This window comes from Polypterus senegalus, chromosome 12, assembly GCF_016835505.1.
Source record: "Polypterus senegalus isolate Bchr_013 chromosome 12, ASM1683550v1, whole genome shotgun sequence".
Lineage (NCBI taxonomy): Eukaryota > Metazoa > Chordata > Cladistia > Polypteriformes > Polypteridae > Polypterus > Polypterus senegalus.
In genome coordinates, this window is record NC_053165.1 from 145,078,231 (window position 1) to 145,093,911 (window position 15,681).

General features: G+C 43.0%; 1 protein-coding gene across 1 annotated transcript in view; it reads right to left on the bottom strand.

Moving 5' to 3' along the window:
* The window catches only part of fan1 (FANCD2 and FANCI associated nuclease 1), a 24,323-nt gene extending 20,530 nt beyond the window's left edge, over positions 1-3,793 (bottom strand). The window contains exon 1 of the mRNA XM_039771376.1: positions 3,746-3,793. Coding sequence (XP_039627310.1) covers positions 3,746-3,793 — 48 coding nt within the window. The remainder of the gene's footprint in view (positions 1-3,745) is intronic.
* Positions 3,794-15,681: the final 11,888 nt, after the last annotated feature.

A 15,681-nucleotide genomic window follows, 5' to 3' on the forward strand; every position in this document is an offset into this window, starting at 1 on the left:
ATAATTTCAGTCAGGAGAAGGATTAACGCGATCGCCCGAACATTTGCCTCGGGGAATATATTTTGTGGACGCTTCTACCTGGCGGTTGGTGGCAAGATTGACACTCTAGTCACAAAAAAAACGCACACTGTTCCATTCCATTCGAACTTGTGTGGTGCTGAGGTGTCACCAGCTGCACAGCTGCACTCGGGTCCTAATTTGGTTTCGTCGTGTGGTGCAAGCTGCCAACCTGCTGCTCCTCCTATGTGCGGCTGCCGAAAGCGCGTGCGAAGCAAATACCTGCGCAGGCTGATGGAGTGCTACGGACATGCGCAGACTACAAGATCCTTAACAGTAACCTGGAGATGAGCTTACGTGGCCACATCATCTTGTTATTCCTGCAGAACTCCAACTCTGTTAATCAGGTTTCTCACAGGCCAATAACCCAGTTTCCCTAACCGGAAGAAGGTATTTTAGAATTCAGGTTTGTGTGAATGATAATGTAAACGCACTGTTCATTCCTTGCCTAATGTTAATGTGATCGTATTTAAGCATTTTAGAAACAGAATTTGTAAAATTATTATTATTATTATTATTATTATTATTATTATTATTATTAAGTACAGAAATCCAAGTTCTCAAGCTTTTTATTAATAATAAACCTACTTGACGCTTCAGTCCACCTGCATAAATAAATCATTAGGATCAAATGTCATAAACAAAAAACTCTAAAAACTAAGCAGAATATAGTTTAGAATTGTTGTGTTTAGAGCGCACATGGCTTGTGAAGTAAAAAAAAAACAACTGATAACAAAAGAGAATAACTTAAAAAGGGGGCAAAACTGAAAGTAAAACGTCTTTTATATAACATATACAACATACCCAAACTAGACCTTGAGTTCAGATCAATGTATTACATATTTCAAAGTAATTAATGTTAACTAATGCACGTTTTATATCCTCACCTTATTGACAACTTGAAACATGACGTGTAATACTAATACATTTTGGCTTCCAATTTCTTATTTTAATTATTTAAGAGTCTATGGTATATTATATAATACCTTACATTTTAAGTGTATGTTAAATGTTCATTTGTTGACAAATCGCTTTTAGTCGGCTCTGGGTGAAATCCTCACACCCAGCACCACTCCCAAATGCACACGCCTTAGGTGAGAGTATCAGCTCTGCTATTAAATTAGTGTACAAGAACACGCCTGTTTTTCGCTTAAGAAGTAAGAAACTAAAAGGAATCCACGAACGCTGCACCCAGAAAGACAATGCATGTCAGAAATGTTTTCAAACCGGTAAATATAAGCCTCCAGTTTGTTAAATATACTGTCACCGCTTGAGGCATCTGTCAGTAAAAATCCAAATAATATTCATTAAATCCAGTAAACCTACTGTGTGTGCGTTATGGTCAGTGTTAATACACATTGATGTAAAGTGGAGCTTTTTAAAGAGAGGTTAGGAGCTGGCACTGATACAGCACATTGCCGCACCCACCACGTGACAAATCAAATCAGGATCCCCAGATTGGGACCCGAGTTCAGCCATGCGATCAGTCACACCTCAGCACCACACTAGTTCAGATGGAATGGCGTGCCAATTCTGCCACCAACCCCCTGGTTTTTCCCTGCAGGTTGGATGGCCTACATGCAGGGACAGATGCAGATTAACGTCATACTGTCTGAGACTGTCCAGCCCCTTTGCTCTTTCTCAATTGCCACACGGGAAGAGGTGGAGGATGTCATCAGGAAAATTAAACTGTCTACCAGTTCCCTGGACCCTTTCCCCTCAGCTTTATTGAGGGCCATCGTCTCTGCCGTCTCTCCACTTATCACCAGGATCATAAACCAGTCCCTTTTGGCTGGCCATATTCCTTCTTCACTAAAAACTGCTATCATCAGACCCCTACTGAAAAAAACCCACCCTGGATTCTGAAGTTCTCTCTAATTAAAGGCCCATCTCCAATCTTCCATTTCTCTCTAAAGTTCTGGAAAAAATAGATGCAACTCAACTTCATGACCACCTCAAACTAAATAATCTGTTTGAAAAGTTTCAGTCTGGTTTCCACCCTGACCATAGCACCGAAACAGCCCTGGTCAGGGTCACCAATGATCTTCTGATAACAGCAGATACTGGTTCCCCTTCTTTACTCATCCTCCTTGACCTGACAGCTGCTTTTGACACAATAGACCACAACATTCTCCTTCACCACCTGAAATACACCATTGGACTCTCTGGAAATGTTCACAATTGGTTCACATCTTACCTGACCGGCAGAACTGAGCACGTCGCCCTGGGCAGCGCAAAATCTCATACCCACAACGTCACTTGTGGTGTCCCACAGGGCTCTGTGCTAGGCCCCATCCTTTTTACCATCTACATGCTCCCCCTTGGAAATGTCATTAGCAGACATGGTTTATCTTTTCACTGCTATGCTGATGACACTCAGCTTTACCTCAGGACTACCCCCACCTCCTCTACTGCTCCTCTGCTAATATCTACATTGACTACCTGCCTGGAGAAGATAGAGGCGTGGATGAGGCTCAATTTTCTTCAGCTGAACAGATCCAAAACAGAAGCCATCTTAGTTGTCACATCACACCATCTCCGCTCTTCTACCGTCACCAGTATCACTTTCGCTGGCCAAAACATTCCCCTTTCCACATCTGTCACCAATCTGGGTGTTAAAATGGACCCTCAACTCACCTTTGACGCCCACATCAAACACCTCTGTAAGTCTTCCTTCTACCACCTCAAGAATATTGCTAAACTCTGACCAACTCTCACCCTGCAGAGATGCAGAGAAGCTCACCCATGCCTTTGTCTCCTCCAGGTTGGATTACTGTAATGCGCTCCTCATCGGGATTCCTGGCAAGAGTATTCAGAGACTCCAGTATATTCAGAATTGCACTGCCAGGATCCTGATGAGGGTGCGAAAGCATGACCATATCACCCCAATCCTGAAAACCCTTCACTGGCTCCCTGTTCCACTCAGAATTGAGTTCAAGGTCGTTCTCCTCACCCATCAGTGCATCTATGGACATGGCCCCCTTTACTTACAGGAACTCCTTACCCCTCATACCTCCTCACGCACTCTCCGCTCTGTACACACTAACACTCTCCAAGTCCCTAGAACCAAGCTTCACAGTATGGGTGATAGGGCTTTTTCATCTGTGGCGCCGAGACTGTGGAACGCCCTCCCTGACTACCTGAGAGCCCCACAGTCGACTGATGTTTTTAAACGGAATCTAAAAACTCATCTTTTTAGAAAGATATTTTGTTAAAGCATACATAGATTTTCTTGTTTTATTTTATTTTTTTTTTTGTTTTTACTCTGTAGCACTTTGAGATTTCTAAAATATGAAGTGCAATATAAATAAAATGTATTATTATTATTACCCAGGACGGAGCAATTGCAGGTGAAGGGCCTTGCTCAAGGGCCCAACAGAGTAGAGTCACTTCGGGCATTTACGGGATTTGAACCGGCAACCTTCCGATTACCAGTGCAGATCCCTACTTCAAAGCCACCACTCTGCCCTATTTTTATTTTTTAAAATAAATACATAAAAATTCAAGCACATCTGTCAATATTATTATTATTATTATTATTAGCTGTGATACTCGTCTAAGACTTAAACTAGTAACCAAGGTAGATCTCAGCATTAACGCTTGCAGCGCACCATCTATTGGACTGTATTTTGTAATGCACATAGGAATGAAATGCATTGCATGTTTTATTCAAGCATTTTCCACACACCTTCCCGTGCAGCCTGGACACTTCATCAGTGATGTTGCCCAGCGTCATCAGGTCTTTTGAACATCATACATCCCCCGTCCGGTCGACCCAACTGGAGTTGATCAATTCTTTACAATGTTCTACTCTTTGTCTTTTATTTCATGGTTAAATCTCTTGGCACAAAGTCTCATCTTGTGGGACATGAAAGTGTCTCTCTGAAAAAGTCACATCTCATCCCAGGAATTTTACAGGTTAGGTGGATTGGCAGTTCTAAAATTGTCCCTAGTGTGTACTTGGTGTGTGTGTGTTTGTGTGTGTGCGCCCTGCGATGGGTTGGCGTTCTGCCCGGGGATTTTGTTTCCTGCCTTGCACCCTGTGTTGGCTGGGTTTGGCTCCAGCAGACCCCCGTGACCCTGCAGTTAGGATATAGCGGGTTGGATAATGAATGGATGGATAATAGAGAAAAATATGTTGTGCTTGTCCTTATTACTAGCCAGGGTTTGACGGCGATATCCCCCTCTAATTGGCTTTTTTTTTTTTTGTGGAAGTGGTTTTGAAACTTATAGGGATTTATGTGCTTTGGGACTTCTAGTGTAGGTCACGTTGACATTAATGCTTTTATTAAGGTGGCAAAGAAAAACATGTCAGCTGCTAGATGACATAAAATTCATAGACATTTAGTTATGTGTTATGGTGATTTCTATTTGCCATTGAATAAGATGGCTAAATCTCTGTCAAGTATTTCATTTAGTTTATTATTTCATAGTAAGAGGACAAGGACAAAAATCATTTTCAAGTCAGGCGTTGACGTTGCCGTGTCATTTCGTTGGAACTCCTCGGTGTCGACTTGGTGGCGTAATGGTTACTGCTGCAGTCTCCCAGCTCCAGATTCCCCATCTGTGGGGTGAGTGCATGTTCTGCCCTCGTCTCTATGGGTTTTTCTCTCACATCCCATAGAGATGCAAGTTAGGGTAATTGGTATCTATTATTATTGTGGGTGTGTGTGAATAGGTGTGCCATGTGAAAGACTGGCACTTCATCCAGGGTTGTTTCCCTACTGACGCCCAATGCTTTCACGGTAGGCAGACCCTCAATCCAACTAGCAAGTGAGAAAATGGATGAATGGAATTTATTTTACCAGTACACTACCAAACCCACATATGCACATTCATTAAAGAAAATACAAATCATGGCAGCACGTTCAGTCTCACCGAGGGCTTGGCTCGCCACACAGGCTGCTATACTGCACCCTGGAAGAACTAGTTATTAATAACTTTGACAAGCATGCAGGTGTGCGCTCTTCATACACGTAGCGATACACCTGTGAATGTCTAGCAAAGCATGCGGGCAACAGCATCATCACGTTTTGCTGCCAACACCACTGTGATTGGCCTCATCAGCGAAAACAGCGAGGCTGCCTACAGGAGGAAGGTAAAAGGCCCGACTGTATGGTGTAATAACAACAACCTCTCCCTGAATGTCAACAAAACAAAAGAGACTATTCTTGACTTCAGGAGGAACAAAGGCAGCCATGTTCCACTTCACATCAACGGCTCCCCTGTGCAGGCACGTTAGCAGCTTATTGTTGTTCAGATCACCGGCTACCTTTCGTGATCTGTCAACACCACCTGCATACTGAAGAGGGTTCAGCAAGGATTTTCCTCAGGAGGCTAAAGACGTTTGGGGAGAGTGAAATTTTACCACTCCACTATTGAAAGGATCCTGACCGGATGCATCACGTTGTGGTTTGGTAGCCTCACTTGCTCCTCCAATGCACAGCTTCTAAAATCACTGGGGCTGACCTTCCACAGTTTCATACCGTCTACTGCAGAAGATGTCCGAGGAAAGCCGACACACAGGATCTCTGATGGCAGCCAGGGCTGTCTTCATGTACGTGCACAATGTTTCCTGATGCCTATGGCCCAAGTGCACTACTTTGCCCAAGGGGCGTATAATGCTGGTAATATGGCTCCGATCACAGCCCCCTTCTGCCTTCTGCTACCAGAGCCTCCCCACTCACACCACCTGGTTCAGGGACAGCCTCTCCCCCTACTGAGCTCCCAGTAACCTGCCCTGTTTTGTGTACTGGTGTAGGTGGAATTATACTCTATGTTACCTTTATCCATCCATTATCCAGCCTGCTATATCCTAACTACAGGGTCACGGGGGTCTGCTGGAGCCAATCCCAGCCAGTACACCCCGGGCAGTGCGCCAGCCCACCGCAGGGTGCGCACACACACACACCAAGCACACATTAGGGACAATTTAGGATCGCCAATGCACCTAACCTGCATGTCTTTTGGATTGCGGGAGGAAACCCACGCAGACACAGGGAGAACATGCAAACTCCACGAAGGGATGACCCTGGAAGTGAACCTGGGTCTCCTAACTGCAAGGCAACAGTGCTACCCACTGTGCCACCGTTCCACCCATGTTGCCTTTATTTCACTCTTATTTACTATATTTATTTATTTATCTTTTGCTACTTCTGTTTATTGATGGCATGATAATGTCACAATGCTCTTGCAGTGTATCTCATATCTCTAATCTAACAAGACTCCTCTCTGCCCTCAGGCTGGACACTCCTGTTTCTCTCTGTCTCTGTCCCGGTCAGACATCAGTGACCTGCAGCAGATTAGGATTTTACACCCCATCAAGGAAGCAGGTGAAGCACATGGCGCAAACGTCTGGGGGCAAAGGGAGACCAACAAAACGAAAGGAAAAAGGAGCACAATGTAAATGAAATGAAAGCAAATCAATTAATGGATAGACAGCCTTGCATATTGAAAAAGTCAAACAAACAGGGCTGCTTTGAATGTAACGGTTACTTCCTCGTAGCACTGACTCTGCCTGCTCATAACCCTGTAATGGAAAAAAATGGTTTCAGGAAATAGATGGATAAATAAATGAATGTTGTGAACGTCAAAATGCTTATGAAGAGTGTGACCTGGATTGCCACCATCTTAATCATAAAAATGCGCCAATGAAAATGCAAATGAGGTTTGCTGTATTTATTTCATAAACTTGCTAAAATGTCATTCTGCTTTTTTTTTTTCAGGTTGACTCGCCTGAGCCTTCCTAGCGAGAAGTCAAATTCAGATATTGTTGACAGTACGCAGTCTAATCTGAAGGCAATCTCAGATGGTGATAAAATGTTTTTAAGTTTACGAGAATTAAGGTATGTAGCGGTTAAGGTCCTATCTCATGTATGATCAATGTGAGCTATTGCAATGCTGCTTATTTCATTTTGTCAAGAAAATAATAAACAGATGTGGCGGACGGCTGGTTAATGGGCCCCAGCTGGGACGCCTTCATAATGGAAGGACCCTTGGGAGAGAACGTGCACAGGGCATTATCTCCCCCGGATCGCTAGATGGCAGCGATGTCTCTGATTCCCACAGGGCACGCTAGGAGTTGGAGTTTGCAGACTCTGCCCTGTTGGCTTCCGTGGGAGCCAACAGTGGGCACTGCGGGTGAATCCGCCTAAACATATGGGCACAATGGGGACTGGCCGAGAGACCCAGGAGCATTGGGGCACATTGTGTTTCTGATGCTTATGTATTTTTCTCTTTTGCTATCAAAACAGGGGCCCCAGCACACTACTTTATTAAGGGGGGCTATGATGCTGTTAAGACGGCCCTGGGCATGGGGACTGCAGAGCTCTACTTCACTTGGCTTCTGCCTCACCTGGAAGTGCTTCTGGACCATGTGAATGGGCCACTGAAAGTACTCCCGGGTGCAACATTAAAGAAGCCTGCTGACCTTCATTTGGGGCAGCAGAGTCAGTGGGTGGAGGACAATGCTTGCTGTGTGGAGTGAAGGAGGCAGAGACAAAGAGAAAGACAGAGAGGGGAAGAGACAAAGCATTGCTGTGTGCTGTGCTTATTGTACTGGTGGTTGTGGTGTGGGAAACACTTATTGGAAGATTTTGCCACTAATAAACTCTCTTGTGCTTTTATACTTGTGTCTATGCTTGTCTGTGTTGGACACAGTTAGCTGGAGTGCCCCCTGCTGGCATCACTGTAAAAAGGAATAACAAGTCAAAAACTAATTAATAAAGCACAATCCCCAGTTAGGGTGGCACAGTGTTGACCCCTCTGCTTTACTGCAAGACGGCCAGGGTCCTCCCTGTGTGCAGTTTGCATGTTCTCCCTGCGTCTGTGCTGGTTTCCTCCAGGATCTCCAGTTTCCTCCCACAGTCCAAAGACATGCAGGTTAAGTGGATTGGCGATCCTAAACTGGCCCCAGCGTCTGCTTGGTGTGTGTTTACCCTGTGATGGACTGGCACCCTCCACAGAGTTTGATCCTGCCTTGTGCCCTTGTGAGTGTCATGGAGGACAGACAGCCATCCTGACAGGACGACACATGACCGCTGGACAAAATGGAAGTTGCCAGAGGATAGACAAGCAGAATCCGGAGGCCAGGAGCAGTTCCATCCCTCGTACGTTTGGTGGCACTAGTGTGCTGCAGGCGTCCCAGCTTTGACACCTGCAGGGGTTCATGGGAACTGAAGTGCAGACATGTCAGAGTGCCTGGGTGCCACAAGGGGCACTACCCTGGTTCCCAAACAAGCCGGAAATACCAGTCACCAGAAGCTGTTCTGGGTCCAGTATAAAAGGAGCAACACTCAACTGGAGGTAGAAGGAGAGGATAGATTTTCTTTATTTGTGTGTTGGCTATTTCATCGTTACAGTGGAAGGATTTTCAGGATCGAATGATGTTATCTCCCATCTGTCCATCGGCTTCCTTCATCTGTTATGTATGCCACGTAAGCCGTCATTGATAATTTATCCACTCCTGAGGAACTGGTCTCACACTATAACACTGGACTTATAAAACTAGATCAGTGTCTTTCTCCTTTTCTGCTCCCTGGTTCACACCTGAACTTCGGCTTTTGAAAGCCAAAGGCCGGCAACTTGAGTGATTATATGAAAAAACTGGACTCTTTGTTCACAAAGAGATGTACAAAAACCATATACTTTATTACAAGGACTGTATTGCCCAAACTAAATCTAACTGTTATAATCTCATTATTTCTTCCAATGAAGGAAACACCAAGTCATTGTTTTCACTACTTAACAATATCACACAACCTCCGGATTCTTTACCTTCTCACCTTTACTCAACTGAATTTTGCAATTCCCTTATGTACTTTTTTAATGAAAAAATCCAGAAGATTCACCAGTCTCTCTATGCGGATTCCTCCAGTACTGCATTTGAATTTCACCCACCAACTCACTCATTTTCGTCTTTTCAGCTTCCTACCTTCTCAGAAATCTCAGATCTCGTCTGTAAGTCTAAGCCATCCACCTGTCAACTGGACCCCCTCCCTACAGTTCTGGTCAAAGCCTGCCTCTCCTCTCTGGCCCCTCTTATTTCTGCTATAATCCACTCTTCTCTCACTACTGGTACTGTTCCTTCATCTTTTAAAACTGCTGCAATAACCCCAATACTGAAAAAACCTGGTGCCGATCCGACTAATTTCAATAATTTTCATCCTATTTCTAATCTACCCTTCATTTCCAAAATTCTTGAAAAAATAGTGGCTATTCAACTTCATTCTCATTTATCTCAAAATAATCTATATGAATAGTTCCAGTCTGGTTTTCATCTCCTCCACAGTGCAGAAACGGCACTTATAAAAATTACTAATGACCTCCTAATGGCAGCTGATTCTGGTTTAATTACTGTTCTCATCCTTCTTGATCTGAGTGCAGCCTTTGACACTATTTGTCACAATACTCTTCTCAATAGATTATCTTCGAATGGCATTACCCACACACCACTAGATTGGTTCAGATCCTAGCTCTCAGGCCGCACTCAGTTTGTTCAGCTTAAAACTTTCACATCCCAACCCACCGCTGTTACTTCAGGTGTGCCCCATGGCTCCTGAAGGCCCCTCCTTTTCATTATTTACCTCCTTTCCCTTGGCATCATCTTTCATAAATATAACATTAGCTTCCACTGTTATGCTGATGACACCCAGCTCTATCTCACTAGCAAACCTACTGCTTCCTTTCCACTCTCCTCCCTTACTGGTTGCATAGCAGAAATCAAATCCTGGTTTTCTTCAAACTTTCTTAAATTAAATATTGACAAAACTGAGGTTCTCCTCACTGGTACAAAATCAACATTATCCAAAACTGATCATTTTTCATTTGTTATTGATAATTCCTCTGTCTCCCCTTGCCCACAGGTTAAGAGTCTGGGTGTCGTTCTTGACAGCACTTTATCCTTTCAGTCCCACATCAATAACATCTCCCGGTCTGCCTATTTCCACCTGCGTAACATTAATCATATTCGCCCCTCCCTCACTTCCCACACCACTGCTATCCTTGTTCATAGCCTTGTCACTTCTTGTCTGGATTATTGCAATTCCCTTTTCTTTGGTCTTTCTCGCAAATGTCTTTATAAGCTTCAACTGGTCCAGAATTCAGCTGCCCGCCTCATTACTTGAACCCCCTCTATTCACCATATCACTTCCGTTTTGCAGCAGCTTCATTGGCTTCCAGTTCAGTTCCGAATTCAATTCAAAATTCTCCTACTAACTTTTAAGGCTATCCACAACCTTGCCCCTTCCATATTTGTCCAACCTCCTCCATGTTGCCATTCCCTCCCACACCCTCAGATCCTCTTCCTCCATCCACTTGACTGTCCCCTTCGTCCGTCTTACCACTACGGGGAGCAGAGCATTCAGTTGCTCTGCTCCCTAGTTTTGATACTCACTACCACCTGAGCTTAGAAATATTGAATCATTTTCACTTTTCAAATCTAAACTTAAAACTCATTTGTTTAAGACTGCTTTTTCTTTTGATTACAATTGCTCTGTCTGATTTTAACTTCTGTATTTTACTTTTGTTTATAATCCGTGCTTTGTCTATTGTTCAGTGTCCTTGAATGTTTAGAAAGGCGCCTACAAATAAATAAAATGTATTATTACTATTATTATTATTAAAAAAGCCAAGTTATTTCTCCTTTGTGATTTGTTAATATCGCCTTTTTATATCATATCTATATAGTTTTGGGTTATGTAACAGGCCACAATTAAAAAAGAACTCATTCCCAAGGAGCTAACGCCCCCTGTTGGATACAGGAGGACAAGCCATTATGATTTTTGCTGCACTGAGTAAAAAAACTGGAAATTTCTCAAGCTACATGGGCATTCCCAAATAAGAAAAAAAAAAACCTTTCACTGACAGTGAAACCTGCAAGGCATTGCATGTCAGTAGATCAACGAAAATTTGATTACAGATGAGAATTTTAAAAGCAATGTGATAGAGTCCATCAAGTACATTCTAAAGTGTGATAGATTTACCATTAGAAGAGTAGCAGTCCTCATGATCACCCTTTTTAAAACTTTTTTTTGGCCTGCCTGAAAGCTGCCGGAGTAATGTCACCTGCTGTGTATGAGTCCAATGACAATGGTGGTTTAGTGAAATGGTACTTGTATGTATGAAGAACTGGGAATTGTTCCTCTGGAGGAGATGAAGTAAAGCTTTACATCCAATGCATTCTCAACTGAAAATAAAAGAGAATTGAGGGAACATGCCAGCTGAGTCAGTCTCTACAGCCTGTATGCTCATCGGGCTGCTGCTATTCTTCCACAGAAAAGATGACTTCACCCACCGTCTGACTCACCACAGCGTGCTCTCTGACAAATTTAGAAGTTGGTTAAAATAAACAAGGCTGAAGAATCAGTTGTTATGTCAGTAAACTTCATTTGTTCGACTTCTAGTTTGTAGCATTCAGTGCCGGTCAAAGCCCATTTGGAGCCCTAGGCAGGACTGACAGACATCACCCATCATTGTCTATAGTGGGAAGTCAGTATTATTAGACTTTGATGACTTGGGAGGTTGGGAAGTGTGGCCCTTTGTGTATATACAATGGACTTTAAGGAGTGCGTGCCCCTTGGTGTACGGAGTGTGCACACTTTAACTTTTATAAGCAGGTCCCACTTAGTATCATCAGAGTTCAACGACTTCAGAGGGTGGCGACCTAAGTTCTCTAATGGACTGACCGGCTCTGGCATCACTGTCTGTTCTTCAAATTGTTATCACACATGTCAGCCAAATACATCCATCCATCCATTTTCTAACCCGCTGAATCCGAACACAGGGTCACGGGGGTCTGCTGGAGCCAATCCCAGCCAACACAGGGCACAAGGCAGGAACCAATCCTGGGCAGGGTGCCAACCCACCGCAGGACACACACAAACACATCCACACACCAAGCACACACTAGGGCCAATTTAGAATCACCAATCCACCTAACCTGCATGTCTTTGGATTGTGGGAGGAAACCGAGCCGGAGGAAACCCACACAGACACGGGAGAACATGCAAACTCCACGCAGGGAGGACCCGGGAAGCGAACCCGGGTCTCCTAACTGCGAGGTAGCAGCGCTACCACTGCGCCACCGTGCCGCCCAGCCAAATACATATATCTGCTTTATCAGAATGATGTACAAAGTAAAGGAAATGCTCTAAAAAGACTCTGTGAGCTTATTGGGGATGTAGTTGCCGTTTTATTAATTGCTACCTCAACAAAGCACTTATATTTCTGTCATAGATTTAAAGGAAAAAGACTGAGCTGTATGGTGATTCGAGTTTGGTATTTTTCCGTCTCCCTGTTTTAGCTGTAGACCGTCCTCAAGAAACTGTGACACACAGTCAGACACACACACAGACAGAAACACACTCATCATCGAGATGTTTTCAGTAACAGGGGCCCCTAAAACGTAGAGATCCGTCAAAAACCAGAGATCGAAATGTTTGACGAATTTAAGGCTTTCACTCCTCTCCCATAGATGATGGGATAAGGTGCAGGAGGGCGCAAAGCAATAAACCAGCTAATTAAACAATGAAATTAAACGAGCCACTGATTGTGAAACAGTTTGGAACAAAATCTTGCAGCCACCACAGTGGGAAACCCAAGACTGCACATGGCAACTACTATCTTCACCTACATCAGCGTCTCTTATTTACTGAAGTGTCCAACTATTAAGTCTATAGGAAGTCCCTGGTCATATACAGTAAGAACTGCATATATTGGTCAAACATGCTAAAAGCCATGCATTCCTGCTAGTATCCAGAAGATCTGAACACCAAATCGATCTGCCTGCTGTGTGCATATACTTTTGTTTTAGTATGTGAGGTTAATGGATGAATACAGAAAGTGCCACTGCTGCAGAAAACATCCCGCATTGTTCCTGTTCCAGCGTAGGCAGACACCTCTTGACCTAATGATTAAAGACCAGTGGACCGTACAACTCACGTCGTGAAGACCTTTAAAAGGCTGGTCCTGGACTATAGGAGACCTCTTGTGGTAGACAACCTGGACCCACTGTAGTTTGCCTATTGGACAAAGATTGGAATGGAAGATTCAATTACTGTATCTGTCTGCTCCATAAGGCTGGACGAAGCTGGCAGCACTGTGAGGACTGTGTTGTTTGATTTCGCCAGCACCTTCAATATAATCCAACCACCCCGTTGATATGCAGGTGGACAAGCCTATGGTGTCCTGGATAATGGACTGTCTGTTAGGCAGACCGCCATTTGTGAGGCTTGTGGACTGTGAGAGCAAAACTGGAGCACCACAAATAATGGGCCTGTCTCCTTTTTCTCTTCACTCAGTACACTTCAGACTATAAATATAACACCAGTCATGTCACTTGTAGAAATTCTCAGAAGATTCTGCACTTATGGGGTGTACTGATAAGGGGGAAGAGACAGAAGAGAGGAGTCAGGTGGAGAACTTTGTTTCTTGATACAGAAAGAATTGTCTGCAACTTAACATCAGCAAAATCAAGGAACTGGTTATTGACTTTCACTGCACCAAAAAGCCTTTATGTCTAGTCACTATTTAGAGTGTGGATGTAGAGGTGGTCTACTCCTACAGGTACTTGGGGGGCCCACATCAATGACAGGCTAGTCTTGTAACACCAATGAGTTATATAAGTAAGGACAGTGCTCTTTTTGCTTAGGGGACTGTGTTTTTTTAATGTGGGAAGTCAAATTATTCACATATTCTACAACTCGGTAATGGCCAGTGTGGTGTGGTGGGCTGGTAACATCACTTCAAGAGAAGCCCTCCAAATCAACAAGCTAATTAAAAGGGCAGGTTTAGTTACTAAATAAACAGGCTTGATGGACAGAATGGTCTCCTCTGGTTTGTCAAATTTCTTATGTTCTTATGTTTGTGTTCATTGGACACACTCCGGACCTCCTACGGTATGAGTGGAAGAGAGAATGAAAACAAAAGTGAGTGCCATTATGAACAATGCTGAACACACTAACACTGAGGACTTTCAGCCAAGGAGTTATTCAGCAGAAGTATGTCAAGAAATGCAACTGGAACTCCTGTATGTCTGTATAGCGTCTCACTGTGACTGGGACAGCCAAAACAGCAGTTTTCTTTCTTTTTAGTTTTCTTCATTTTTATTCATTCGGGTGTTTGTTCAGACCATATTGTTTCTGTATATATATATATTTATCTATTTACTAGGGGGCTTTGTCCCCAGCTCGCTTTGCTCGCCAGCCCCTGGGCCGGCGCTACACGCTAGCCACTTTGTGTTTCTGCCGCTCGCGTATGGGGATGCGGATGTACAATTTAAACAGATTGTTATTTTCAATGGAATTGTTACATATGCATAATAGAAATAACTATTTTACATTACAGCGAGTAATTAGCCATAGTAAAACGTAATAATTTAAAAGTAAATTATGTTTCATGTTTCGTTAGAGATATTCGTTGCGTTATATGATTTCATTCTGTTTGGCTTTGAAATTAACATGCAAATACTTTTTAAACTTACACTTTTACTGTAAAACTTCAGTAAAAACAATGTTTTGAATTCTGAATTTTAGTCAATATCGCATTGCATTTTGATTCTGTGTTTGGACTTACATCGTAAAAACACAACGTATAACTGCCCGTGAGTGAATATTTGTCTCTGTGATTTGTTAATTTTTTTTTGCAAAAGTTATTCTAACAGTATGCTGTAAACGTTTTAATATGAATGGCATATCAGTATCTCCTTTGGTGTCTAATGTGATCTGCGGAAGACGTACTACATTACCTTTCTTGAATACATCCTTCTTTCAACAGTAATTCAGGCGGTGGTAGACCGGATGGTGTTAACGGTTGTAGATATTCTTCAGGATATTGTAAACTGATGTTTTCATCTTCCGTAAGATCACCACCAACTGTTTCAGCAGAGTCTATTGATATGCATTTAACCAATTTTCCGTGTAGCCAATTCACAATTTTCGCGTTAATTCATTTGACTTCATCAATGCTAGGATTGCCCGTGTACTCATTTCTTCGGAATTAAATTCTTCAATAAGATTTGGACATAATAAGTCTTCTTTATTTGGGATCTTAAAGTGAGTAAAACGTAAAAATTTATAAGAGCTGAGAGAGCAAGAAGTGCATCTGTCAAAAGCATTCACACGAATGAGAGGTGAGAGGACCGTGTGCGTGTTTGAATATGGTTGAAAGGAGGGCGGGACTTGAAAAAATCTCATGGTAAAAGTCTCGTCTCGCGGGACTTGAAAAAATCTCTTAGAAATAGTGTCATCTTGTCTCATCTCAGGATTTCTTTTATAGTAGAAAGATGTAATTATTTATTTAAAGAGCTTCTATTAAAAACCAAATTTCCCCATAGGGACAAATAAAACTTCTGTCTAATCTAATGCCCCACTTTATGTACACAGTCTTCACTTGTGTATGGTTTTTCTGTTTGTAATCCCTTTGTTGGTTTTCCTTCCACATTCCAAAGATGTGTGTGCCAGTCTAATTGTCAGGTTTTAATTGATGCAGTGTAGGTGTGTGTGCAAGTATGCCCTGCATTGGACTGGTGCCCCATCCACAGCTGGTTTGTGCCTAACACAAATGTAATGCTGGCCACCTTAGCACAACCCTGAATTGGATTGAATTTGTAAATGTTATGTTTTTTTG